This window comes from Zea mays, chromosome 8 (genome assembly GCF_902167145.1).
Source record: "Zea mays cultivar B73 chromosome 8, Zm-B73-REFERENCE-NAM-5.0, whole genome shotgun sequence".
NCBI classification, from domain to species: domain Eukaryota; kingdom Viridiplantae; phylum Streptophyta; class Magnoliopsida; order Poales; family Poaceae; genus Zea; species Zea mays.
In genome coordinates this window covers 123421200-123448681 of record NC_050103.1, presented here as the reverse complement: position 1 = coordinate 123448681, position 27482 = coordinate 123421200, and the positions used below count along the sequence as shown (strand labels likewise).

At 44.6% G+C, this 27482-nt stretch overlaps 1 protein-coding gene across 1 annotated transcript; it reads right to left on the bottom strand.

The window, feature by feature from the left end:
* Positions 1-4773: 4773 nt before the first annotated feature.
* Positions 4774-5269, bottom strand: LOC103637239 (uncharacterized). The gene is made up of 2 exons (XM_020543099.1): positions 5127-5269; positions 4774-5011 (listed from the first exon to the last, which is right to left on the bottom strand). The coding sequence occupies exons 1-2, from the start codon at positions 5264-5266 to the stop codon at positions 4774-4776; spliced, it is 378 nt and encodes a 125-aa protein (XP_020398688.1). The 5' UTR covers positions 5267-5269.
* Between the last annotated feature and the right edge of the window lie 22213 nt (positions 5270-27482).

The window sequence follows — 27482 nt, the reverse complement described above, 5'->3', positions numbered from 1 at the left end:
ATGAGCAACACACTCAAGACACAAAGATCACAGCAACACCACGCACACAAGTCGCAACAAGAGCTCACAACACAACTCAATGAGTTCACAACTCAACTAGAGCTCTAATTGCTATCGCAAAGAATCAAAGGCGCGGAATCGATGTCTTAGTGCTTAGGAATGCTTAGAGGATGCTTGGTGTTCTCCTCCATGCGCCTAGGGGTCCCTTTTATAGCCCCAAGGCAGCTAGGAGCCGTTGAGAGCATTCCTGGAAGGCAAATCTTGCCTTCTGTCGCCTGGCGCACCGGACACTGTTCGGTGCCCGATTTCCTTCCAAAAGTGGCGTAGTCGACCGTTGGCAGCCTGAGAGCCGTTGGCGCACCGGACATGTCTGGTGCACACCAGACAGTCCGGTGCCCCCTTCTAGCCGTTGGCTCGGCCACATGTCCCGCGCAGATCGCGCAGCCGACCGTTGGCCTGGCCGACCGTTGGCTCGCCGGACAGTCCGGTGCACACCGGACAGTCCGGTGAATTATAGACGTACGTCGTCGATGAATTCCCGAGAGCGGCCAGTTCGCTCGAGCCAGCCTGGCGCACCGGACACTGTTCGGTGCATCACCGGACAGTCCGGTGCTCCCAGACTGAGCAGAGTCTTGGCTGCTCGAGCCAAGACATTTCCAATTGGATTTTTCCTGTTTCCATCACTTAGACACAATACATTAGTCCATAAAACAATGTACTAAGTCTGAGAAACATACCTTTATCCTTGATTTGTACTTTGTCCACCATTTTACACTTAGGCACTTGTGTTGGACACTAAATCACCAAAATACTTAGAAATGGCCCAAGGGCACATTTCCCTTTCAATCTCCCCCTTTTTGGTGATTTATGCCAACACAACATAAAGCAAGTAGAACAAGTACAAAATTAATTCAAATAAGAACTCAAAATTGTTTTGATTCAATTTTGACATATATGGATCATCCTTTGCCACCACTTGGTTTGTTTTTGCAAATCAAACACAAATTTCTATCTCTAAGTCCAACATACTTGTTAAAACATAAAGAGAGTCATTATAAGAGAAATTGATTCAAGATTTCAAAAACTCCCCCTTTTTCCCATAATCAATATTTCTCCCCACAAGAAGCCAACTTTTGACAAGAGAGACAATAAAAGAGTTTTGACAAAACCAAAGCTCTATTCTACTATTTTCAAAATCTCTCAAGTAGTAGCTGATCCATTTATCGCTTTGGCCTTTATTTTCTCCCCCTTTGGCATCAAGCACCAAAACAGGATCAATCTTGGCCCGTTAACCCCATTGCCTCACCAAAATCTTCAACTAAGAGCAAATAGGCAATAAGAGTATAAAGATGAACTTGGAAAAGTTACTCTTTTCATCGGAGTGCAGTGGAAGTCTTGCATGGTCCAAGTCCACCTTTTCCCTTTCAATCCTCCTTTGAGACTAAAACAAACTCAAGCACATGGTTAGTTTCAAAGGGTCAAGTTGTAACACACCTCCCCCTAAATATGTGCATCACTTGCACAAGGACTTGTGAGATCTGGGGAGTGCTTGTACAACTTGAGCACCACAATAAGCAACAAAATGCAGAATGAACATAATCAAAGGCATAAACACATGTATGCTACAATTCAATCCAAGTTCCGTGAATCTAAGACATTTAGCTCACTACGCAGCATGCAAAAAGTCTTCTCATCTAGAGGCTTGGTAAAGATATCGGCTAGCTGGTTCTCGGTGCTAACATGAAACACTTCGATATCTCCCTTTTGCTGGTGGTCTCTCAAAAAGTGATGCCGGATGTCTATGTGCTTTGTGCGGCTGTGCTCAACAGGATTTTCCGCCATGCGGATAGCACTCTCATTATCACATAGGAGTGGGACTTTGCTCAAATTGTAGCCAAAGTCCCTGAGGGTTTGCCTCATCCAAAGTAGTTGCGCGCAACACTGTCCTGCGGCAACATACTCGGCCTCAGCGGTGGATAGGGCAACGGAAGTTTGTTTCTTAGAATTCCATGACACCAGGGACCTTCCTAAGAATTGGCACGTCCCCGATGTACTCTTCCTATCGACCTTACATCCAGCATAGTCGGAATCTGAATATTCAATCAAGTCAAAGGTAGACCCCTTTGGATACCAGATCCCGAAGCAAGGCGTAGCCACTAAATATCTAAGAATTCGCTTCACCGCCACTAAGTGACACTCCTTAGGGTCGGATTGAAATCTAGCACACATGCATACGCTAAGCATAATATCCGGTCTACTAGCACATAAATAAAGTAAAGACCCTATCATGGACCGGTATGCCTTTTGATCAACGGACTTACCTCCTTTGTTGAGGTCGGTGTGTCCGTCGGTCCCCATTGGAGTCTTTGCGGGCTTGGCGTCCTTCATCCCAAACCGCTTTAGCAAGTCTTGCGTGTACTTCGTTTGGGAGATGAAGATGCCGTCCTTGAGTTGCTTCACTTGGAACCCAAGGAAGTAGTTCAACTCGCCCATCATCGACATCTCGAATTTCTGCGTCATCACCCTGCTAAACTCTTCACAAGACTTTTGGTTAGTAGAACCAAATATTATGTCATCGACATAAATTTGGCACACAAACAAATCACCATCGCAAGTCTTAGTGAAAAGAGTTGGATCGGATTTCCCAACCTTGAAAGCATTAGCAATTAAAAAATCTCTAAGGCATTCATACCATGCTCTTGGGGCTTGCTTAAGTCCATAGAGCGCCTTAGAGAGCTTAGACACGTGGTCGGGGTACCGTTCATCCTCGAAGCCAGGGGGTTGCTCCACATACACCTCCTCCTTGATTGGCCCGTTGAGGAAAGCGCTCTTCACATCCATTTGGAATAACCTGAAGGAATGGTGAGCGGCATATGCTAGCAAGATACGAATAGACTCTAGCCTAGCCACAGGAGCAAAAGTCTCCTCAAAGTCCAAACCTGTGACTTGGGCATAACCTTTTGCCACAAGTCGAGCCTTGTTTCTTGTCACCACCCCGTGCTCGTCTTATTTGTTGCGGAACACCCACTTGGTTCCAACAACATTTTGCTTAGGACGAGGCACCAGCGTCCAAACTTCATTCCTCTTGAAGTTGTTGAGCTCCTCTTGCATGGCCAACACCCAGTCCGGATCTAGCAAGGCCTCCTCTACCCTGAAAGGCTCAATAGAAGAGACAAAGGAGTAATGCTCACAAAAATTAACTAATCGAGATCGAGTAGTTACTCCCTTGCTAATATCACCAAGAATTTGGTCGACGGGATGATCCCTTTGAATCATCGCTCGAACTTGGGTTGGAGGTGCCGGTTGCGCTTCTTCCTCCATCACATGATCATCTTGTGCTCCCCCTTGATCACACGCCTCCTTTTGATGAACCTGTTCATCATCTTGAGTTGGGGGATGCACCATCGTTGAGGAAGACGGCTGATCTTGCTCCTTTTGTTCCAGTGGCCTCACATCTCCAATCGCCATGGTGCGCATTGCGGCCGTTGGAACGTCTTCTTCATCTATATCATCAAGATCAACAACTTGCTCTCTTGGAGAGCCATTAGTCTCATCAAATACAACGTCGCTAGAGACTTCAACCAAACCCGATGATTTGTTGAAGACTCTATACGCCTTTGTATTTGAGTCATAACCTAACAAAAAACCTTCTACAACTTTGGGAGCAAATTTGGAATTCCTACCCTTCTTCACTATAATGTAGCATTTACTCCCAAATACGCGAAAGTACGATACATTGGGTTTGTTACCAGTTAGTAGCTCATATGACGTCTTCTTGAGGAGACGATGAAGGTAGACCCTGTTGATGGCGTGGCAAGCCGTGTTCACGGCTTCCGACCAAAAGCACTCGGGGATCTTGAACTCTCCAAGCATCGTCCTCGCCATATCGATGAGCGTCCTGTTCTTCCTCTCTACCAAACCATTTTGCTGTGGTGTGTAGGGAGCGGAGAACTCGTGCTTGATCCCTTCCTCCTCAAGGAACTCCTCCACTTGAAGGTTCTTGAACTCGGACCCATTGTCGCTTCTTATCTTCTTCACCTTGAGCTCAAACTCATTTTGAGCTCTCCTTAGGAAGCGCTTGAGGGTTCCTTGGGTTTCAGACTTATCCTGCAAAAAGAACACCCAAGTGAAGTGGGAAAAGTCATCAACAATAACTAGACCATACTTACTTCCTCCTATGCTTAGATAGGCGACGGGTCCGAAGAGGTCCATATGTAGCAGCTCCAGGGGTCTTGATGTGGTCATCACATTCTTGCTGTGATATGCTCCTCCCACTTGTTTACCTGCTTGACAAGCTGCACAAGGTCTATCTTTTTCGAATTGCACGTTAGTCAAACCTATCACGTGTTCTCCCTTTAGAAGCTTGTGAAGGTTCTTCATCCCTACACTAGGTGAGTGCCCGTGCGTTGCAACGGAACCATATAATAACACGATAACCAAAGAATGAGATAGAGATTTGCCTGTTTCCATTATACGAGTGTACTGAATATACATGTAAATGAAACAATTCCTGAACTAATGGACCAACACAAATGAAGAAGAAAAGCAGAGCCCACGTATGCGGCGTAGAGCTCGATCTTGTTCTCGTTCATGACGTCACAGAGGAGCTTCTCGCTGCTGGTCGCCTCCGCCCGATCTACCGGGAAGGAGCCGTCGGCACCGGGCTTCAGCTACCGAGCATCACAGAGTGCAGACCAAACAAATAAGGACTCCAGCGACCATGCATACTCCCGCTTCGGCGTTGGTGGAAGGGCAAGAGAGAGAGAGACAGGCTTACCCCGATGAAGCTGATGCTGATGATGAATCATTCTCGCCAATGTAGAGGTCGTACGCCTTCCAGGTGTGGTCCAGTGCGCAAGGCTTGCCGGCGTCGAGACGGTCCCATGGCTTGCCCTTCCCAGACCAGTGCATGAGGCTGACGAGCCCGTTATGGAGAGGACGGCAGCTACCGAACACGTTGTCGCCGCCCAGGCCGTGCTGGTTCCACCATAAACAGAAGTACAAGAATGACCTATTTGTGTTTCACAGGGTTAGTTGCATTAATCATCATCGTATTCTAAATCTCTAAACCTTGAGAAATAACTAAAAAAATGAGATACGACTAATGCACAGGCGGTCAAACTTACTGTCTGAGTCGCAAGTATAGTCTTGCAAGCTGGAAGCTGTTGTTGAGTAAATGGATGATCTTCAAAAACATCAGAATAGAGTCATATACATAACAAGACCTCCTACTTGTTTCAAATTTAAACCGCAAAGATAACATCATCAAATAAATTACTCTATGCTACTTCTCCCTTATGAATCACTTCATTAAAAAAACTTTATGAATTCACGATCGCCTAATTTTTGAAAGAGATTTTTTTGTTTTGGTTCAAAGCACATCAAATTCTGCATATGGTGCAAAAAATCTAGTCCTCAAAATCACTACAAATCAGGTTTGAGAGAAAAGAAAGGTGCAGGATCAGGGGAACTTGGGCATGAAGAATTAGCGGCCTCCATCAAGCAGCAGAGCGCAGAAGCCCAGTAGCAGCAGATGTGTTGCAATCTACATGAAAGTCTTGGCTATTACTTAAGAATGACATCTATACTTTCTATCCAAGTTTGACAAGGTACAAATAAAAGAATGATAAAAAATTAAAATTATAATTGTACAGAGGTGCAATATGTTAGTAAATGAGCACTTGGGCAGCAAGAATTTGTAATCTGCATTACCTGTCAAAACAACAAATCAATGGTCATCCTCATTAGGGTTGGGGCATTCCTTTGCCAGCACTTTTGGTGATTCATACTGAAAAGGGAGGAAATGCATCCAGTTTAAAAGGTATAGAAGATGCTGCATAAAAATGAGTTTCTAGAACAAAGCTCGCGACGTGCGTCCGGTTGTGCAGCATGTACACGTTGAGTGGTTAAGTATGATGGAATCATCTCAACCCTATTGTGGTCAGTTTGCCTCATATTTTCAGAATTACTAATGTATTGTACATTAATAAAGCATAGTAAGCGATGGTTGGTCATGGTTATTACCTGATCTGTGACACTCCAGGACAGCAGGTATATTTTTCAGATGCTTCCTTAGAATAGCTCACCATTCTTGATCAATTGCAAAGGATAGTAGACATCTAAATCTTGCAATAGAGAAGCGTTCAAAACAAAATTATCGCTGCTCAGATGTCGATTTCATGCAAAAAATATGTAATGCTCGACTGCCATAAGTCAACAGATCATCTATTTCTTTGGAGGTACCGCCCACTTCATAAAGATAATCACAAGAAAACTAAAATTATCTGCCACCAAAAGAAGACCTTTGTTAGTTTTTAAGTCCATCTCGTATATGTATATCATGTGTCAAGAACTTGGACCCTGTTGTGAGCAACGAAGGACCAGGGTTCATTAAAAATAAGTTCATTATGGATAAAAATTAATTCAGATCAATGATATCTAATGAACTCATAATTACATAACAAGATGGGGAGAGGGATGTAGAGATAGACTGAAAAATAACATCGTTATAAATTCTTTTGAACAATGTGATCTATAGAAAATGACCTAAGTAAACTTACATTCCAACAATTTTGAACAAAGAGATAGTATTACAAAAAAAATACAAATTTCCTTTATTCTCTATCATCATGTAGTTATTTATGAAGAATCCATGGAAAGTTTTAGACTAAAGAACACAATAACTTCAAGGGCAAGTACGATCTGAAAATGAAAGTTTTGGCTAATCGCTAATTGCAGTTGAAGTAACGTTGTATTGGATCTTACTTTTGAAATCTATCCCTATAGGACTTCATCGAGTGTGACTGCAAGCTAGCGCTATCTTAACTCCAATATAATAGACTACACCTGCGCATACCTTGTATTTCAATTATTTCCATTTCAACTGCAATACGTATAGATACTGTCATGTGGGGGAAAATATGCCTTCCCAAATGCAGTCGATTTTCCTGCATAATTCTTTCGAAAGCACAAAGAACCCCTCTATATAAGCATCAATTTCATCAGACATGACTTAAATCACCACCACGAACTACATTTGCTACTTCATCAATTAGTACAAAATCTAGGAGCATGACATTCGTGCACCAAACTCGATCAATTCACTGAGCAAAATATTATATAATGAAGCTAAATCCATAACGAAAAGAAATTTAATTTGATGCGAGCAAAGCTTTGATGGAGAGTGAAGGAAGATAGGGAGCTACCTTGAAGGTGGGCGCAGAGGATAGAGTGGAGGCCGAGGTCGTGGAAAGAACATGAAGGAGGTGCGTACCTAGAGCCAGGGGGCAACTCAAGCTGTAGAGCGTGCGCTTCTTCTGCACCTCCGAGAGCTCACGTCATAGAAGGGCGAGCCAAGGGACACGCCATGGAAGGGCCCGACTGCACGGCACCAGCGGCTGACGGCACCTACGGGAACATGGCAGCGTCACGAGCGGGCGGCGGCGGCGGAATCCATAGAAACCTTGTTCAGCACAGGACCCTGTCGAGCGCGAGGCCGATGTTGACGCAAACAGCGAGCGCGACCCACCACGTGACCACCCCGTCAGCCCCGTGGTCCGATTCTGGATCCGCATCTGCATCGGCATCTCGTCATCGTCCTTGGAGCAGGGAATTATCGGCCTCCAACATCACGACCCAGCGATTTGGCCGAAAATATTGTGGTGAAGGATGGCATGGGCGGTCTCGTGCCCAGATCGACGAAGAACCAGACGGATCCTCTCGGGCGCCGATGGAAGGGATGGCAGGGAGCACGGCGAGGATGGCGGGGCATGAACATGGCGCAAGGGGCGCGGATTTGGGGACTGCCTACACTGAGCAATGGGGAGAGGAGGAGGAGGAGTTGTAGCCCTGGCGAACGCGCGTACCTTCCATCCGCGAGGACCTTCCAGCGGACCTGCTAACCTTCCATCGGCGAGCACCTTCCAGCGGCGGATTGCGGGAGCGGATGGAAAGGATTGCGGGCGCGGATGACCTTCCATCGGTGAGGACGGGGATTGCGGGGCGGCTGCTTGCCGGCGGGGATTGCGGGGCGGCTGCCTGCGGGGCGGGGCGCGATGGCAGAACGCCAGCGGCAGAACGCTCGGTGTGCACGCCTACACTCCACACATATAGAGTAGTAGAGATGTGCTAAGCGGCGATGCCACAGCCAGCCCATGCTAGTCTTAGCTATTAAGCATGCATCTAGTCCGGCCTCCTCTTTTGCAAAATCAACTAAATAAAGTTTGTCGTCTAATACACCCTTAAAAGCTAGTGAACCATCACTTCTTCTAAAGACAGACACATCTACATTTGTGAAAAGGCAATTATATCCCATATTGCATAATTGACTAACAGATAGCAAATTATATCCAAGAGACTCAACTAAAAACACATTAGATATAGAGTGCTCATTTGATATTGCAATCTTGCCTAAGCCTTTCACCTTGCCTTGGTTCCCATCACCGAATATGATTGAATCTTGGGAATCCTTATTCTTGACGTAGGAGGTGAACATCTTCTTCTCCCCCGTCATATGGTTTCTGCATCCGCTGTCGATAATCCAGCTTGAACCCCCGGATGCATAAACCTGCAAGGCAAATTTAGGCTTGGGTCTTAGGTACCCAACTCTTGTTGGGTCCTACAAGGTTAGTCACAATTGTCTTAGGGACCCAAATGCAAGTTTTATCACCCTTGCATTTTGCCCCTAATTTCCTAGCAACTATCTTCCTATCCTTTCTACAAATAGCAAATGAAGCATTAAAGCATGATAAATTGTAGAGGGTCCATTCATAACTTTCCTAGGAACATGAACAATATTCTTTCTAGGCACATGATGAATATTTTTCCTAGGCATATCTCTACCATGTATATAGGAAGAACTAGAAGCAAACATAGCATAAGAATCATAGGCATGTGAATCAAAAGCATTATAACTCCTATGAGACTGTCTTCTATCATTGTACATAAAAGCATGGTTCTTTTTAGTACTACTTGCCATAGGGGCCTTCCCTTTCTCTTTGGCGGAGATGGGAGCCTTACGGCTTGTCAAGTTCTTGGCTTCCCTCTTGAAACCAAGCCCATCCTTAATTGAGGGGTGTCTACCAACCGTGTAGGCATCCCTAGCAACTTTTAATTTGTCAAATTCGCTTTTGCTAGTCTTAAGTTGGGCATTAAGACTAGCCATTTCATCATTTAATTTTGCAATAGAAGCTATGTGTTCACGACAAGCATCAATATCAAAATCTTTACACCTATTGCAAACAACATTTTCTACACACGATGTTGATTTACTAGCTATTTCTAACTTAGCATTCAAATCATCATTAATGCTCCTTAAGCTAGAAATTGTCTCATGGCAAGAAGATAATTCACAAGAAAGCATTTCATTTCTTTTAACTTCTAAAGCATGAGATTTTTGTGCTTCTACAAATTTGTCATGTTCTTCATACAACAAATCCTCTTGTTTTTCTAAAAGCCTATTCTTATCATTCAAGGCATCAATCAATTCATTAATTTTATCTACCTTGGTTCTATCTAGGCCCTTAAATAAACATGAATAATCTATTTCATCCTCATCACTAGATTCGTCCTCACTTGAAGAAGCATAAGTAGAGTTTCGAGTACAGACCTTCTTTTCCCTTGCCATAAGGCATGTGTGACGCTCGTTGGGGAAGAGGGATGACTTGTTGAAGGCGGTGGCGGCGAGTCCTTCATTATCGGAGTCGGACGAGGAGCAATCCGAATCCCACTCCTTTCCAAGATGTGCCTCGCCCTTCGCCTTCTTGTAGTTTTTCTTCTTTTCCCACTTTCCATTCTTCTTTTCCTGGTCACTATCATTGTCGGGACAATTAGCTATAAAATGACCAATCTTACCACATTTGAAGCAGGAGCGCTTCCCCTTCATCTTGTTCTTGTTGGGGTGCTCCTTGCGACCTTTTAGCGCCGTCTTGAATCTCTTGATGATGAGGGCCATCTCTTCATCATTAAGTCCGGCTGCCTCAATTTGTGCCACCTTGCTAGGTAGCGTCTCCTTGCTTCTTGTTGCCTTGAGAGCAAGAGGTTGAGGCTCATTGATTGGACCATTCAATGCGTCGTCCACGTATCTTGCTTTCTTGATCATCATTCGCCCGCTCACGAACTTTCCAAGTATCTCCTCGGGCGTCATCTTGGTGTACCTAGGATTCTCACGAATATTGTTCACAAGATGACGATCAAGGACAGTAAAAGACCTTAGCATTAGGCAGACGACGTCGTGGTCCGTCCATCACGTGCTTCCATAGCTTCTTATCTTGTTGACAAGGGTCTTGAGCCGGTTGTACGTTTGGGTTGGCTCTTCTCCCCTTATCATTGCGAATCTCCCGAGTTCGCCCTCCACCAACTCCATCTTGGTGAGCATTGTGACGTCGTTCCCCTCATGAGAGATCTTGAGGGTGTCTCAAATTTGCTTGGCGTTATCCAAGCCACTCACTTTGTGGTATTCATCCCTGCACAATGAAGCTAGAAGAACAGTAGTAGCTTGTGCATTTTTATGAATTTGTTCATTAATGAACATGGGACTATCTGTACTATCAAAGTGCATTCCACTCTCTACAATCTCCCATATACTAGGATGGAGAGAGAACAAGTGACTACGCATTTTGTGACTCCAAAATCCGTAGTCCTCTCCATCAAAATGAGGAGGTTTACCAAGTGGAATAGATAATAAATGAGCATTTGTACTTTGAGGAATACAAGAGTAATCAAAAGAAAAGTTCGAATTGACCGTTTTCTTTTTCTCGTAGTCATCGTCGTCCTTTTGGGAAGAAAAGGACTCATCGCTGTCGTCGTAGTAGACGATCTCCTTGATGCGTCTTGTCTTCTTCTTCTTCCCATCTTTGCGCTTGTGGCCCAAGCCCGAGTCGGTAGGCTTGTCATCCTTCGGCTCGTTGAAGATAGACTCCTTCTCGTTGTTGTTGACCACCATCCCCTTTCCCTTAGGATCCATCTCTTCGTGCGATTAGTCCCTTCTTGAAGAGAACGGCTCTGATACCAATTGAGAGCACCTAGAGGGGGTGAATAGGTGATCCTGTAAAACTTAAACTTAAACCACAAAAACTTGGTTAAGTGTTAACACAATAATCGCCAGGTGGCTAGAGAGGAGTCTCAGCAAAGACACAATAACCACAAAGATATCAATCACAGAGATGGCACGGAGGTTATCCCGTGGTTCGGCCAAGACCAACGCTTGCCTACTCCACGTTGTGGCGTCCCAATGGACGAGGGTTGCAACCAACCCCTCTCAAGCGGTCCAAAGACCCACTTGAATACCACGGTGTTTTGCTTGCTTTACTTTATCCCGTTTGCGAGGAATCTCCACACTTTGGAGCCTCTCGCCCTTACACTTGAAGTTCACAAAGAAGCACGGAGTAAGGAAGGGATGAGCAACACACTCAAGACACAAAGATCACAGCAACACCACGCACACAAGTCGCAACAAGAGCTCACAACACAACTCAATGAGTTCACAACTCAACTAGAGCTCTAATTGCTATCGCAAAGAATCAAAGGCGCGGAATCGATGTCTTAGTGCTTAGGAATGCTTAGAGGATGCTTGGTGTTCTCCTCCATGCGCCTAGGGGTCCCTTTTATAGCCCCAAGGCAGCTAGGAGCCGTTGAGAGCATTCCTGGAAGGCAAATCTTGCCTTCTGTCGCCTGGCGCACTGGACAGTCCGGTGCACACTGGACACTGTCCGGTGCCCGATTTCCTTTCAAAAGTGACGCAGTCGACCGTTGGCAGCCTGAGAGCCGTTGGCGCACCGGACATGTCCGGTGCACACCGGACAGTTCGGTGCCCCCTTCTAGCCGTTGGCTCGGCCACGTGTCCCGCGCAGATCGCGCGGCCGACCGTTGGCCCGGCCGACCGTTGGCTCGCCGGACAGTCCGGTGCACACCGGACAGTCCGGTGAATTATAGCCGTACGTCGCCGATGAATTCCCGAGAGCAGCCAGTTTGCTCGAGCCAGCCTGGCGCACCGGACACTGTCCGGTGCATCACCGGACAGTCCGGTGCTCCTAGACTGAGCAGAGTCTTGGCTGCTCGAGCCAAGACATTTCCAATTGGATTTTTTCCTGTTTCCAGCACTTAGACACAATACATTAGTCCATAAAACAATGTACTAACTCTGAGAAACATACCTTTATCCTTGATTTGTACTTTGTCCACCATTTTACACTTAGGCACTTGTGTTGGACACTAAATCACCAAAATACTTAGAAATGGCCCAAGGGCACATTTCCCTTTCAATACTTCAGGTTAATACCATCAACTACCCCACCGAGCATTAAGCAGTAGTGCGAAAGCGCACGCCATGCGGCATCTTGCATGGCCGCCTCAGCTGAGTCCCGCTCAGAGATAGAATAGTGCTCTGAGCAGACCTCCGCACCCCGGAGACTGTTCTCCGGGCGGCGCACCAAGCAGGTCACCTCCCAACGGTCCGGGTAAACCCCGCGACTGTGCTGGAAGACAACACAACGATACTCGATAGACCAAGTGCGTCGGTCAAGTGTCTAGCGTAGCAAGGTGTCGAGCGCATCGTGAAAGTGACACCCGCGAGCGGCGTCACGGGTGATGGGTCGGGCAACCCATCCTTCCAGCTCCTGCTCCTCTGAAAGGTCGATGGTGCAGCCTCTCCAAGTGGCTAGACTAACCAGCCACCGGACGCCGAAGCGAACGCTCCGCGAGACGAGAAGGCAGGAAAGGAATGACTGACTTCCGTGCAGTGTGTCTAAGACGAGCCATCTACAAAAGACACCGTAAGCATAAGAGTGAGAACAGAACTAATATGACCAGCAAGTAGACCATAAATAAATGAGGAATTAGAATAAAAACAAAATTTTCAGCAAGGTATAATAATATATAGTAGAATATAGGTTTGGTCGATATGACCAACTTTTGAAGGGATACCAAAGTCAAGGTGATAATAGGGGTCTATAATCCTAAGAATGACCATTCTATTCTAGGTTAGCGGTCCTACAGTCAGCATGGGCTTTGATACCACCTATGTCACACTCGGTTTTAGAAGGCAAACCGAATGCGAACCATGTACGTGTCAGGATCAGCAATTCACGTACACAATAGTTACATAACTGGACATCATCACACAGTGCTCAAATAATGACATAAAAGAGGGTATAATAGTCGATTACATCATGATGTCCGAGACATCCACATAGTCTTTAACAATTATCAAAGTGCGGAAAAGAAACGTAGATACACACGGCCTACACAGGCAGCCGACTGGGGGTTTGCCGCTAACCCACGCCTAGAACTCATCATAATCTTGGAACTCCTGGAAGTCCTCCTCCACGGCTTCATCTTCACCTGAGCAGTGGTTGCAACGCGGACAACCTGGGGGGGTTTGGTGTGTAAAGCAAGGGTGAGTACACATCAACATACTCAGCAATATATCCCGTTTGGCTGTAGTGGACTAGCTTTATGTGGAGTTAAGTCAAGCAGTTGCTTTTAGTTGGTCAGGTTATTATTACTAGTAGAAAGCCAGGTTTTAGCATTAACCCAAGTTATTAACCCAAATGTACCCTGTTGGGACCATGCTTCGTCGCCGAAGGTCCTGTAGAAAGAGATAGCTTCGGCTGAAGCTACTCATACGTAACGCCGAAGGCACAATTCATGAAGCTTCGGTATTGCAACATGTCCGAAGATGAAGGGTCGAACCGACTTAAAGATAGAATGACTTTTTAGCCCATAAAGGTCTGAGTCAGTGTTGTAAACTTTTATGAGGGGCATGATTGTAATTCCTCACAGGCTGTGTCCTATGCCTATAAATAGTGAACAGTACTCCTTTACTGTTCACGCATTCCTGTAATTGCAATCGCATCACTCGGAAATTATTCTTTGTCAAGGCAGAGGTATAAATGTATTTAATATTTGAATGCATCAAGTTTATATAATATAAAAATGATGTTGTTTACTTTTAATTTACTTGTCTTTAATGCTTCATATTTTGCATTGTTTTATATAATCTCTGAAAGTTCAATTACGAAGATTCGACCTTCGTAATTGCACCGTTTTTAACCTTCGTCCGAAGTTCATTAAATCCTTGAGGAAATAATGCTTCGGCGGGCGAAGGGCATTAACATTTAACATTTTATGTTGCCTTGTTCTTAATTCATAGCATTTGAGAACAAGTCCCCAACATTGGCGCCCTCCTCCGGTGAACTCACTTCCACTTTTATGAGCTGATGGCTTCGTTCGACATTCAAGCTGGAGCTGCTTCGGCTTCGAAGCTGGTACTCCCGATAACAGGCGGTTCATGTTCAGAGCCAGCCAACAAGAAGCAGAAGAAGGAGGCACAGAGAAGGGTACAACATGTCGGGGTGCAAGGACCCTTCATCAAGTCAAAATGGTCTCACATTCCTATTACCTTCTCCCAAGAGGACCTTCAACTCAAGGATTACCCACACAATGATGCTATGGTTATCTCTTGTGTTATCAAAGGATTTTTGGTCCACAATGTTTTGGTTGATACAGGCAGTGCAACTGATATCATATTTGCTAAGGCCTTCAGACAGATGCAAGAACCCGAAGATAAAATTCTTGATGCTACACATCCCCTTTGCGGCTTCGGAGGGAGGCAGATTGTAGCACTCGGCAAAATCTCAATGTCAGTGGCTTTCGGATTTATCAACAACACAAGGACTGAACAAATTGTGTTTGATATTGTTGACATGGAATACCCTTACAATGCAATCATTGGTCGTGGTACTCTTAATGCCTTCGAAGCAATTCTGCATCCAGCTTATCTTTGCATGAAGATACCTTCGGACCAAGGGCCCATTGCTATTCATGGAAGTCAAGAAGCTGCCAGAAGGGCTGAAGGAAATTGGACAGACTCAAAAGCAATCCATAATATAGATGGAACTGAAGCTTTTGAGCAATACAAGTTCAGAAGGGAAAAAGCTGTTTCGGCTGACCAGCCGAAACCCATTCTCTTATGTGAGGATATAGCAGAGCAGAAGGTGCTATTGGGATCTCAATTGTCCGAAGAGCAGGAGAAAACCTTGATAAGGTTTTTGTTCAACAATAAAGATGTTTTTGCTTGGTCAGCTAATGATCTTTGTGGAGTTAACAGGGATGTTATTGAGCATTCGCTCAATGTTGATCCATCCTTCAGACCCAGAAAGCAGAGGCTTCGGAAAATGTCTGGTGACAAGGCCGAAGGTGCTCGGAATGAAGTGAAAAGACTCCTCAGTGCTGGAGTTATTAGAGAAGTAAAATACCCAGAATGGTTGGCTAACACTGTTATGGTGAAGAAGGCCAATGGTAAATGGAGAATGTGTATCAATTTTACTGACCTCAATAAAGCCTGTCGGAAGGACGAACTTCCATTGCCAAGGATAGATTCCTTGGTTGATGCAGCAGCTTCATCAGAGCTTATGAGTTTGCTGGATTGCTATTCAGGCTATCATCAAATATGGATGAAGAAGGAGGATGAACCGAAAACCAGCTTCATAACCCCTAGTGGGACATATTGTTACCTTCGAATGCCTGAGGGGCTTAAGAATGCCGGAGGAAGTTTCAGCAGAATGACAACGAAGGTCCTTCATTCTCAGATAGGCAGGAATGTGCTAACCTATGTTGATGATATCATTGTAAAAAGCACGAAGCAAGATAACCACATTGCTGATTTGCAGGAGACCTTCGCTAATTTTAGACAGGCTGGTCTAAAATTGAATCTAGAAAAATGTGTCTTCGGAGTAAAGAAGGGGAAATTTCTCGGTTGGCTAGTCTCAACAAAGGGAATCGAGGCTAATCCAAGCAAAATCGAAGCTATACTTCGAATGGAACCACCAAGTACAAAAAAGGGGGCTCAAAGATTGACAGGAAGGCTGGCGTCTCTCAACAGATTCATATCTAGATCAGCAGAGAGAAACTTACCATTCTTCGAAGTGCTGAAGTCAGCCGAAGTCTTTCAATGGGGACCAATCTAGCAGAAGGCCTTCGAAGAGCTGAAGCAGTATTTGATAGATTTAACAACATTAACTCCACCTACGCCAGGGGCTCCTTTGTTATTATATGTGGCAGCTTCGCACTCAGCGGTAAGTGCAGCACTTGTTCAGGAGAAGCTTGAAGGCCAAGTTAAGAGGCAGGCCCCAATATATTTTGTATCCGAGGTCCTTAGTTTATCAAAGAAAAACTATACAGAATTGGAGAAGGTACTGTATGCTGTCTTGATGGCCTCCAGGAAGCTTCGGCACTATTTTCAAGCTTACAACATAATTGTTCCTTCTTCACAACCTCTGAAGGATATTATGAGAAACCGAGAAGCTACTGGAAGGATTGGAAAATGGGCTGCAGAGCTCAATGAATTTTGTATCGATTATGTTCATAGATCTTCGATTCAGTCCCAGGCGTTAGCAGACTTCATTGCTGACTGGACGCCAGGGGCTCAGGAGGAAGAAACAAATAAAGATGCCGAAGCATGGACAGTGTTTTGCGATGGGTCTTGGGGAACCTTCGGAGCAGGAGCGGCTGCTGTGTTGGTTTCACCTTCCAAAGTTAAAACTTGTTATGCGGCAAGACTTGATTTTAGTTGCACAAATAACATCGCTGAGTATGAAGCTCTGCTTTTGGGTCTTCGGAAATTAAAGGCAATGGGAATCAGAAGGGCCATTCTTAAAACTGATTCTCAAGTTATCTCTGGTCATATTGACAAGAGCTACAAAGCAAGAGACCCGAAGCTTGAAAAGTATCTAGATACAGTCCGAAGGATTGAGTCTTCCTTGAAGGTTTCTCTGTCAAAAATATTCCTCGTGGAGAAAATGAATACGCTGATCTATTGGCTAAGTCAGCAGCTCAGGGGCTGCTTATACCTTCGGAAGTATTTTTTTGAAACAATAAAAGCACCTTCGGTCGAGCTTCTTGAAAGAGCAATCCTTAATATATCCCCTGTTTATAGTGAAGATTGGAGAACTGAGATCATTTCTTTTTTTCAGGGTAATTTTCTTACAGACGACGAAGCTTATAACAGGAGAATAGAAGCAAGAGCTCGACCATATGTCATAATAGAAGGGGAGTTATACAAGTGTGGGGTCTGTTCCCCATTGCTCAAGTGTTTATCCAGATCCGAAGATATAGAATTAATGAAGGACATACATGCAGGTCTGTGTGGATCTCACATTGGATCTAGGCCCTTGCTTGGGAAAGTTTTTCGCCAAGGATTTTATTGGCCAAAGGCATCTTCGGATGCAGCGGATTTAGTACAAAAGTGCGAAGGTTGTCAGAAATGTGCAAGAGATAAAAAACAACCTTCGTCTTTAACTCAATTAATACAACCCACTTGGCCGTTGCAAAGGTGGGGTCTTGATTTGCTAGGTCCATTACCACCAGCATAGGGGAACTTAAGATATGTGGTGGTGGCAGTGGAGTATTTTTCCAAATGGATTGAGGCAAAGCCCTTAGCCACAATAACTTCATTTACTATTCAAAAGTTTTTCTGGCAAAACATTGTTTGTCGCTTCGGAGTGCCGAAGGCTATTACTGTGGATAATGGGACACAGTTTGATTCTGAAGCCTTCAGAGAATTTTGTGATCAAATCGGCACGAAGATCCATTTTGCATCAGTCCGACACCTAGAGTCAAATGGACTTGTCGAAAGAGCCAATGGGATCATAATGACAAGAAAAATGAAGTCAATCTTCAATCAGCCCAGGGGAAAGTGGCCAGACGAGTTAATCAAAGTGGTGTGGAGCCATAACACAACCATGTCAAGATCAACAAGCTTTACACCCTTTAAACTATTGTTCGGTGACGAAGCAATAACCCCAGAAGAGGCCAAAACAGGATCAATAAGGATAGTAGCTTCGGCAGAAAGCGAAAACGAAGCTGATTGCTCTGTAGAAAAGGATGCTATTGAAGGGATCAGACTTCAAGTTGTGGAAAACATCAATAAATATCAAGCTGAAACAATAAAATGGCGTGACAGAAAGGTTAAGCTGAAGAACATTGAACCAGGACACTTGGTACTTCGAAGAGTAGCCAATCCTGAGACAGTAGGCAAGCTACAGCTGAAGTGGGAAGGCCCCTTTTTAGTAGTATCTTCGTCAAGACCCGGTTCCTACAGATTGAAGGATATGGACGGCAACGACATTCCTAGATCGTGGAATGCGGATGAGCTTCGGCGATATTATGTTTAGTTTGATGTAATTTTTTTATATTCCTTTTTGTGGCACCCTTTTCCTTTCCAAAGGGGGAGAAAGGTTTTTAATGGGGCCACAACATGTAATTTTCCTTATTTCAATTCTATGAGAATGACATCCCCCAAAAATGTAAATGTAAACGCAAAGGGAAAAAGAAAAGGAAACAGGGAGAAGCTCAAAAGTCGTTCCTAAGGGAATGCAGAGCCTACAGCGAAAAATAAATGTTGATTCCGCTGAAAGTAAAAGGCGAAGAAGCTCCTAAGGGAGGCTTACAGCGAAAAATAAACGCTGATTCCGCTGAAAGTAAAAGGCGAAGAAGCTCCCAAGGGAGGCTTACAGCGAAAAGTCAACGCTGATACACCGAAAAGTAAACGGTGAAGCCGAAAAGTAAACGGCAAAAAGATTTGTATCATTCTTGAGGGGATGAAGGGCTGCGCTTATGGTTTTTGAACATGTGTCCCAATATTCATTTGCACAGTACATGTCATCATGTCATTTGCATTCATAAACATTCATTTAGACATATATAGAATCATCATCATGCTACACAAAGAAGACAAGTGCTTCAGAAATGAGGAAAAACTTCGAAGGAAAAAAATTTATATGCTTCGTTGTGTACGAAAAGAAGGGAAGGTGTTTTTCGCCTTCGGCTCAAAAGAGAAGTTTCGTCCACAGCAAAGCAGACTGTATGCGGATAAGGGAGACAGAATATATTACAAGGTATGTACAAATTTACATGACTTGTTCCATAGCTATATTACAAGAGTTTCTCCAGAATTTTTGCAGGAAAGCATATTCTAAGCCACTTTAAGCTTCAGCCTAGGTTTCATCCTCGGCTTCGTCAAACTTCAGCTTCGTCATTCTTCAGCTTCGGCATCCTGTGTATACCAAACAACAGAATAAGAAAGGTGCAAATTTCAAAGGAGAAGGTAAAAGTAACAAACATAAGTTTCTTACCGGCTTAAGATGGCTTCGAGCTTCGTCACCTGCCATTTTTCGCCCGCCACTTACCCAGATCTGGGTCATGAATCTGTTTCCAATGCTTCGGGCTAGGCTTGGGATATCTATTAGATCTGATGCTGACAGGCTGAAGTTTGGTCTGTTCACAATGTTTCCATGCGTGCAGCCAGCTTTCAAAAAAGCAGTAGCTGTGCCCCGAGAAGCTACCAGGGCGCAGAAGTCAGCGTGCCCACCAATAACTTCGTCAAGGGCATCAACTTCGCCTTCAATATATTCTAATGTTCTGCGCAGATTTTCAGCTGAAGGTGTAAATTTCGCAGAGCTAGCTCCAACAGAGTGAAACACGTCCTTCAGCCGCTGCACGCATCGGCTGCCGAAGCTTAAGCATTTCTCCTGAAGTTCTTTAAAAGATTTTTGCAAATTTGAATTTTTATCCACTTCAGTTTTGAGGCTTGCTTCAAGATATTTCTTTTCTTGCTCGAATTTTTCTGACTGTCGCAGCAATTCACTCTTTAAATTGTTATTCTCAGTTTGGACTTCAGCCAAAGAACCCTCTATGGTCTGAATAACAAAATCTTTCTTTTCTAATGCACCTTCGTGCTCTTTGACCATGATTTCAAGGTCCTGGATTGTGAAGTCTTTCTTTTTCAGATTAGCTTCGTAACTTTCAACTTTTTCAGCCAAATCTTGAATGACGGCCTTGTTTTTCTCTTCTTCCAGATCTTGTTGCATTTTTAGAACCTTGCTTAATAATATGCTCTGTCGAAACGATCTTCGTTAAAACATGACCTAAAAGATAATAATAATAGTAATAAAATAACAAAAATATTTGTTACCTTGAAGTTAGCATAAAGCAAGCTTCCGGCGACATGGTGTCGTTGATAACGGCACAGGTCTGCTTCTAGCTTCGGCAAACCAATGTTTTTGCAGAGAGTTCTAACAATTTTAGCTTCGCTGCGGTTTCGAAGGCGCCTCAGTTTTCCTTCGTTAACACCGCCGAACAGTGTAGCCCCTGGCTTATATCCGCAGGCTATATCACATTTTTAAGTTCTGCTTTTTCAGCGTCTGTCAGCCCTTGCCCAAGTAAATCTTGAAATTCAAAATCTTCTTCCTCCAAAATGTCCTCAGCTTGTTTTTCCCCTTTTCAGTAGCTGACTTGCCACAGCCACAACAGATTCCTCCTCAGTCATTTTTAGGAGTATGTTATCAATAACTTCAAGTGTCTCTTCTAGGTTTGGATCTTCTGTGGCCCCGATTTCAGCCTCGGCAGCTTCGGCTGCGCCAGTATCGGCTTCGAAAATTTCCATTCTGGTGGCTTCGGCTGCGGCGCCTTTAGCTTCGGCAGTTTGATCAATGGCAATTTTTGACGCCAGTGTTGGAGACTGTGTCCCATGAATTACGTCTGCTATTTGAATAATCCTTCGTTTTTTCGGCAGTGCAGGACCTTCGTCTGCCGAAGCTGCCTTGTCCTTCTGAAAAAACTTTGTCAGTTCCAGCACCAGCGGACTTAGCCTGATAGGCAAGGGTTCAGTCATTACCTTCATAATCTCTTCTACTTCAACAGCAGAAGGAGTAGCAGGAGTATCTTCTTCTCGAACCAGCGTTTCCGGCTCGGGAGATGCACTTTTTCTCTTTCTTGCAGTGGCCACCTTCGACTCAGGGTTTAACTCTTCAGGGCTAAGTTTTTCAGAATCTTTCTTTTTCTTTTTGGCCACCTTGGCGACTTCTTCGTCAGTAGCGCTGGCAATTCTTTTTCGCTTCGGGCCTCCGGCATCTCCGCCCAGTCGTCCATAATCAGCATATTCAAATCCTATAGCATCAAGCACCCTGTTCAGCCTTCGTTTCGGCCGAGTGCCGAAGGCTGCTGTCATCAGTTGGTCCTCTTTTTTGGAGTAATTTTCAAGAATTTCATTACTCATTATTTCAATTGTATCGAGTCATTCTTGGCAGGGTGCTTTAAAATATTTCTTAAACTTATAATAATAGGGCAGTCGAACGAGTTCCCCCTCTTTCTTTTCCCCTTTAAGCTTCGGCATAGTCCACTCTTTCATAGTTGGAAATACCCTGAAGGCCAGAAATTCTTGCACTAAATCTCTAGTGCCAATATGTTCTGCAATAATTTTGAACTCACCCAGTGCAGCCCAAGTTGGACCTTCTACTGCCATTTTGCATCGGGGTCTTGTTTCTCCGAAGATCAGTTCAAGAGGGCTCTGAACCAACTTCTCTTTGTCTTCGTCAACTTTGACATAAAACCATTCTGACTTCCAGCCTGCCGGCCATTTGCTTCGGTAGCTGACCACAGGAAACTTTGTGGTTTTCCGGTAGGCAAAATTATAGCAACCAAAATTTTCATGCAATCCATCTTTTCTGGCCTTAGTCTGGTAATGTAGCTCATGAACTCGACAGAAGCTGTCGGCAAACGGCTCCACCGCTTGGCTTCGGAGAGCCCAGATATAAACGCTAAGCCTGACAATGGCGTTAGGAGTCAGCTCATGAAAATAGATCCCAAATCTTTGCAGCACATCAGAAATCATTCTATTCAAAGGAAATCTCAACCCAGCTTTCAGAAAACTCTTGAAAATAACTATTTCATCCTTTTCTGGCTTCGGGGTAGTTTCCTCCCCCCCGAAGCGAAGCAGCTTCTTCTCATTTTCACTAAAATAGCCCGACTTCACCATTTTGGAGAAATCAGCCTTGGAGACAGTCGACTTTCCGAAGTCTAAATGGTTGGGCTTGCTCGGTACGGCGATATGGTAATCATCATCGGAATCACCTTCCTCAATATCTCCTTCCTCCGCTTCGGAAGCAACTTGTTCTGTATCGGCAACAGTCTGTTCTGTCTCAGCAGTGGAGATTCCTTCCGAGGTCACCAGTCCGGATCGTCGCATTGCTTCGGAGATAGGAACAGTCTCCGCTCCTTCGACTTCGCCTCCCTCACGCTCAACTCTAGCGGTAGAGCGCACTCTGGCCATTTAATTCTGAATTTCTTGAAAGATTTCTTGGGAACTAAATAACTTCTTCTCCCGAAGCTTTTCTTCTGACGAAGTAGGCTCTAAACTGGAGCTTCGTCTGATTGCGAGAGTCAAGCTTCGGCTATGGTTAAAAATTTTGGCAGCAAAACAGTGCAATAGCAATGAATGCTGTGGTAACTTCACACCTACTTGTCTGTTTATATAGTACTACAGGTAAGAAGGTGAATCGTCAGGATTTTTACACCAGGCAAACAGCTGCTCACACCCGCTGCGCGGTGGGCCGCAGACACCAAATAGTAAATTTGCAGGGTGGGACCGCTACGCGCTTGGAAACTGTATCGTTTCTCGACAACGAGCTCAGGGAAGGTGTTTTTCGGACCTTCGGCTTCTTGAAGCCTAAGAGACTTTTTTCACGGATCAAGCTCGTTACGAAAAACGATCTAGCACCGCGAAGGGGCTACTGTTGGGACCATGCTTCGTCGCCGAAGGTCCTGTAGAAAGAGACAGCCTCGGCTGAAGCTGCTCATACGTAACGCCGAAGGCACCATTCATGAAGCTTCGGTATTGCAACATGTCCGAAGATGAAGGGTCGAACCGACTTAAAGATAGAATGACTTTTTAGCCCATAAAGGTCTGAGTCAGTGTTGTAAACTTTTATGAGGGGCATGATTGTAATTCCTCACAGGCTGTGTCCTGTGCCTATAAATAGTGAACAATACTCCTTTACTGTTCACGCATTCCTGTAATTGCAATCGCATCACTCGGAAATTATTCTTTGTCAAGGCAGTGGTATAAATGTATTTAATATTTGAATGCATCAAGTTTATATAATATAAAAATGATGTCGTTTACTTTTAATTTACTTGTCTTTAATGCTTCATATTTTGCATTGTTTTATATAATCTATGAAAGTTCAATTACGAAGATTCGACCTTCGTAATTGCACCGTTTTTAACCTTCGTCCGAAGTTCATTAAATCCTTGAGGAAATAATGCTTCGGCGGGTGAAGGGCATTAACATTTAACATTTTATGTTGCCTTGTTCTTAATTCATAGCATTTGAGAACAAGTCCCCAACATACCCTTTCCAAACGGAAAGAATACCACTTACCATTACCATAGTCATGAACATAACCATCCTCCTCATCACCACCTGTAAACCATGCATACCTGATCAAGTATCTCTAATCAATGGAGCTCCCTTAACCGCTCATAACCGCGAGCACGGCTGATATATCAGTTTCATAACACTCTGCAGAGGTTGCACACTTTACCCACAAGCCGTGATTCCCTCTTGCCTCGGGCCAATCAAACCCTTAAACACTACCAAGGTGAATAGGCAGGGTCTCACTATGTAGCCTTTACAAAGATTTCCTAGGGCTGTAGCTGCTCGTTAGGTTTCCTAAATGCACCACACTCCTCCCCAAGGGGCAAACCAACCTTGGCAGAGCAAGCCGCATACACCGAGCCCCATTAACGACACGACGGCGAAGCGAACTACACCTCAGTTCCTCTAATTACTCAGCTAAGGACGTCCCACTCCACCCTCATGGTTGCACTGTTTTCTCGGGCGGTCATCCAACGAACAGGTCCTTATGGAGAGGCACTCGAGAAACAGCTCGAGTCCCCTTAAGGACCACAAGTATATCATCATAATAAAAAGGGAAAACAGTGTATCATAGATAATCTCATCATATTCATTGATTAATATGAAGCACTAGCATATAGCTAAACCAACATAGGTAAACAAGGACAAGATAGACAAAAGCTAGTCAATCCTTAGGTATAAACTGTGTAAATGCGGGGAATGAATTATAAGAATAACTAGGACATAGATGGGTCAAGGGACACTAGCCTTCACCAACCAGCTGCTGCTCAGGGTCTTCACCTGCAACTCCTTCGGACTCCGCCAACTGACCGTTATCTATACGAGTTTCAAACATACATTCCACAAATTTAATACAAAGGAATAGTACACCAAACAATAAAATGCAATAAATAAACAGACGTTCAACGCAGGGCTCACACCTACGACTATGTGAGAAAGGGAAAGTAACGGTCGAGGTTACGGTCGATGAGCGATCACATCACATGATTAAAAATTAAAATACTCGTCTAAACAGAATGGTATTGATTTAGCCATCGTGTTTAGCATAGGGTAAAGTCATGTTACATATTTAATTATTATGAACAGATAAAGGTAAATTAAAAGGATTGTCGCGCGGCGAGACACGCGACACAGCACTTAAATTGAATTAAGAAATAAACGACCCGTCGCGCGATGGGGCGTGCAGCGAGACTCTTGCATTAATTATAAAGAAACGTTAAGCGTCGCGCGACGAAACGCACGACGACATACGTCATCTGAACTGAATTTAAAACGAAACGTTGTGCGACGAAGCGCACGACACAGCTCATTAATAAAGATGAATTTTAAAATGAATCGTCGCACGACGAAGCACGCGACGCAGTACATCGACTAAACTAAAATAAAGAAATGGATTAAACTGAAAGTTGAACGTCGCACAACTACAGTCGTGCGCGCCGGGGCATGTGAGTCGCGTCGGGGCACGCGAGGCCATGCCGGGGCACGAGGGCGCGGGGCGCGCAGGGCGTGGGGCTGCCGGGGCGCGAGACCGCCAGGGCGCGAGGGCCGCCGGGGCGCGGGGGCACGGGACCGAGCCGCCGCCGGGACAGGGAGGGGCACGGGGCGCGCAGGGTCGCCGGGGCAGGGGTGCGGGCGCGGGAGCCGCCGGGGCGCAGGGGACGCGCAGGGAACGCGCGTAGGGGAGAGGGAAGGGGAGGGGGAGGGGAAGAGAGAGAGAGGGAGAGGGAGATCACCTCGGGGTCCAAATCCGACGATCACTGTCTCCAAACCCTAGGGCACCATGGGGGAGAGAGAGAGGTGGGAGAGAGAGGGAGTTGTGCGTGGGAGAATTGAATGAGGGGAAAGAGATCAGAGGAGGGGCGGCATAGGGAGGGGCAGGGCGCCAGGGGCGCGCAGGCCAAGGCCGAGCCGAGCTGGGCCAGGCCGGACCGTGGGTCAAAATCCCGTGGCACGCACAACCACAGATTGAAATCCAATTCGCGAAAAAAATCCGAAACGAGACTAAGCAACACACGCGATTAAACACGACATCAGACAAAGAAATATGATTCGGCACGATGCAACACCCATGACAACTTAGGTTTTGTTTATACGCAATACGGACACCGATCGCTATACTGCTTTGAAATTGGGAAGAAGGAGTAAAACGGGAAAAGAAAAGAGAGTAACGCCTGAATTTGGTGAGTAAAAAGAAGAAAAAATTCTACCCCCAAATTCAGGGCGTTACAATATGTGAGGTTGGTATGATTTCAAATTAGTTAACACAACCTCATGAGCCATTTCTAACATGATATGTGAATCCATCAATTTTTTATGAGAGCACACAAGCATATCATGTTTTCCTTGCAAAGCTAGATTTTCAATATTTAGCCTTTCTATCGTGTTCTTGAACATAGCATTTTTATTTTCTAATTGAGCAATATATGACGAATGATTAACATCTTTAATTTTCTCAATTGAAATATCTTCATACCTTTGGACCAAATCATCATGAGAGCACTTTAGCTTCTCATGCTCTTTGGTCAACTTCTCTAAGTCTTCGATTTTTCTGATGAGGAAGTCTTCTTGCTTATGAAGCATTTCTTTTTGTTCTTCTGCTCTTTTCATGAGTTTGAGCAAGCTCATTCGATGTTTCTTACTTAGCTGAGCGAAGAATTGTTGAAGATCATCCTCATCTTCACCATCACTTTCTTGTCCTCCTCATCCTCACTTTCTCTTTCACTGTCACTCCCATTAGCAATAAATCACATATGAGAAGTGGATTTGAAAGACAAACCTTGTGAAGAGGTGGATTCGTCGTTTGGTCTCCATCGATCATTTTCTTCTTCAATTTTGTTATTTGCCTCATCTTCCTTCATTTTGAGGAACATCCTTTCGACGATTCTCATGGCAAGATCTATTGCCCTAGGATCAACATCTGCACCAAAAGATAAAGTCGAGGCAACCTCAACTTTTTCAAGCTTAGAAGCACTTTCGTTTCTTAGTCCCCCCGACATGATCTTTTCCTCACGTGGTTAAGCGTTAGAACAAGGATTAGGCTCTGATACCAATTGAAAGTTGCCTAGAGGGGGTGAATAGGCAAGCGAAAAAAATTTCAACAAAAACTAGAAATGAACTGGGTAAAACCGGTTCAATCGGTGTCAAAACCGGTTCAACCGGTTTGCACGAGCTCAACTAAAGAATGAGATATAAAACTGAATTGATCTTGAAATCCACCCAGTTAACTTTGGAAATGAGATGTTCTAGTTGATCCATAGGGTTCAAAGTAGTAGATCTGAGAAGGGCACTTCTCAAAATCCACACACCAAAAAGATATAAACAAATCTTCCACGGAATGGTGATAGAACGGATAACACAAACAAATGCAATGAGCAAGAACACAAGAGACACAAGTTTTATCCCGAGGTTCGGTCACACCACCAAGGTGCCCTACTTCCTCGTTGAGGCGCCCACAAAGAGTCGGGTCTCTTTCAAACCTAATCCTCCCTTTGCCGACCACAAAGGTCAAGCCCACACACTAATCTTTGCTCAAACGAGCGGGTAATACAAACTTTCTTATGGTCTTCCACAAGATTTGGAGACTCACAAGAGACACCTAGTCATCTAGGAGCTAGAAGCTCCAAGAGTAATGAATCCACAAAGAACTCGATGTAGTACCAAAGCTCGAACCAAGAAGAACAAGAAGGATTTGCAGATGAAGCACAAAAATCACAGCTCTTCAATCGCACTCAAAGATTTCTCTCCAAAGATTTGAAATGGGAGAGGCAAGAGGCGTGTGAGAGGGAGTGTGAAGCGCCCAGATCCTCTGGGACTCAAATGTGATACAATTACTAGTCCCAGGAGGCTAGTAAACCATTTATACATCAGATGATTCTAGATCTGCTTAAACGAGACAAACCTATAAAGGTGGCGAACAACTTTAAGAGTTGGTCCACAACTCGGGACATATCATCAGAGTGGGGCTGAAGCAGACCGATATACGTAGCGAAGCAAATCAGTGGTCCAACAGCCACAGGCAAGGTTGGGAACAGTCGTAACTCTTACCCGATCTCCTTTTTCTGAAAAACAACAAATAAGCAAGGGTGAGTAAAACGTACTTAGCAGCCCACCTTCACCCGCGGAATGGGGAAATCAGATATAATGCATGGAGTATGTGGAGCTCAGGATATTTAGCAGAAACAACAATATTTTATGCAGGGTTGTTTTGTAAAACATTTTGTATTTTTCAAAGCGCATCCTCTCCCAAAGGAGCGGGAAGTTTTTTTCTGTA

What these genes read in the sequence shown, in the direction of transcription:
- LOC103637239 (XM_020543099.1), bottom strand. Translation starts at nt 5,266, where the DNA reads ATGATGTTATCTTTGCGGTTTAAATTTGAAACAAGTAGGAGGTCTTGT. An exon ending in CTATACTTGCGACTCAGACA is followed by an intron (nt 5,012 to 5,126) that starts GTAAGTTTGACC and finishes AAACACAAATAG; the next exon opens with GTCATTCTTGTACTTCTGTT.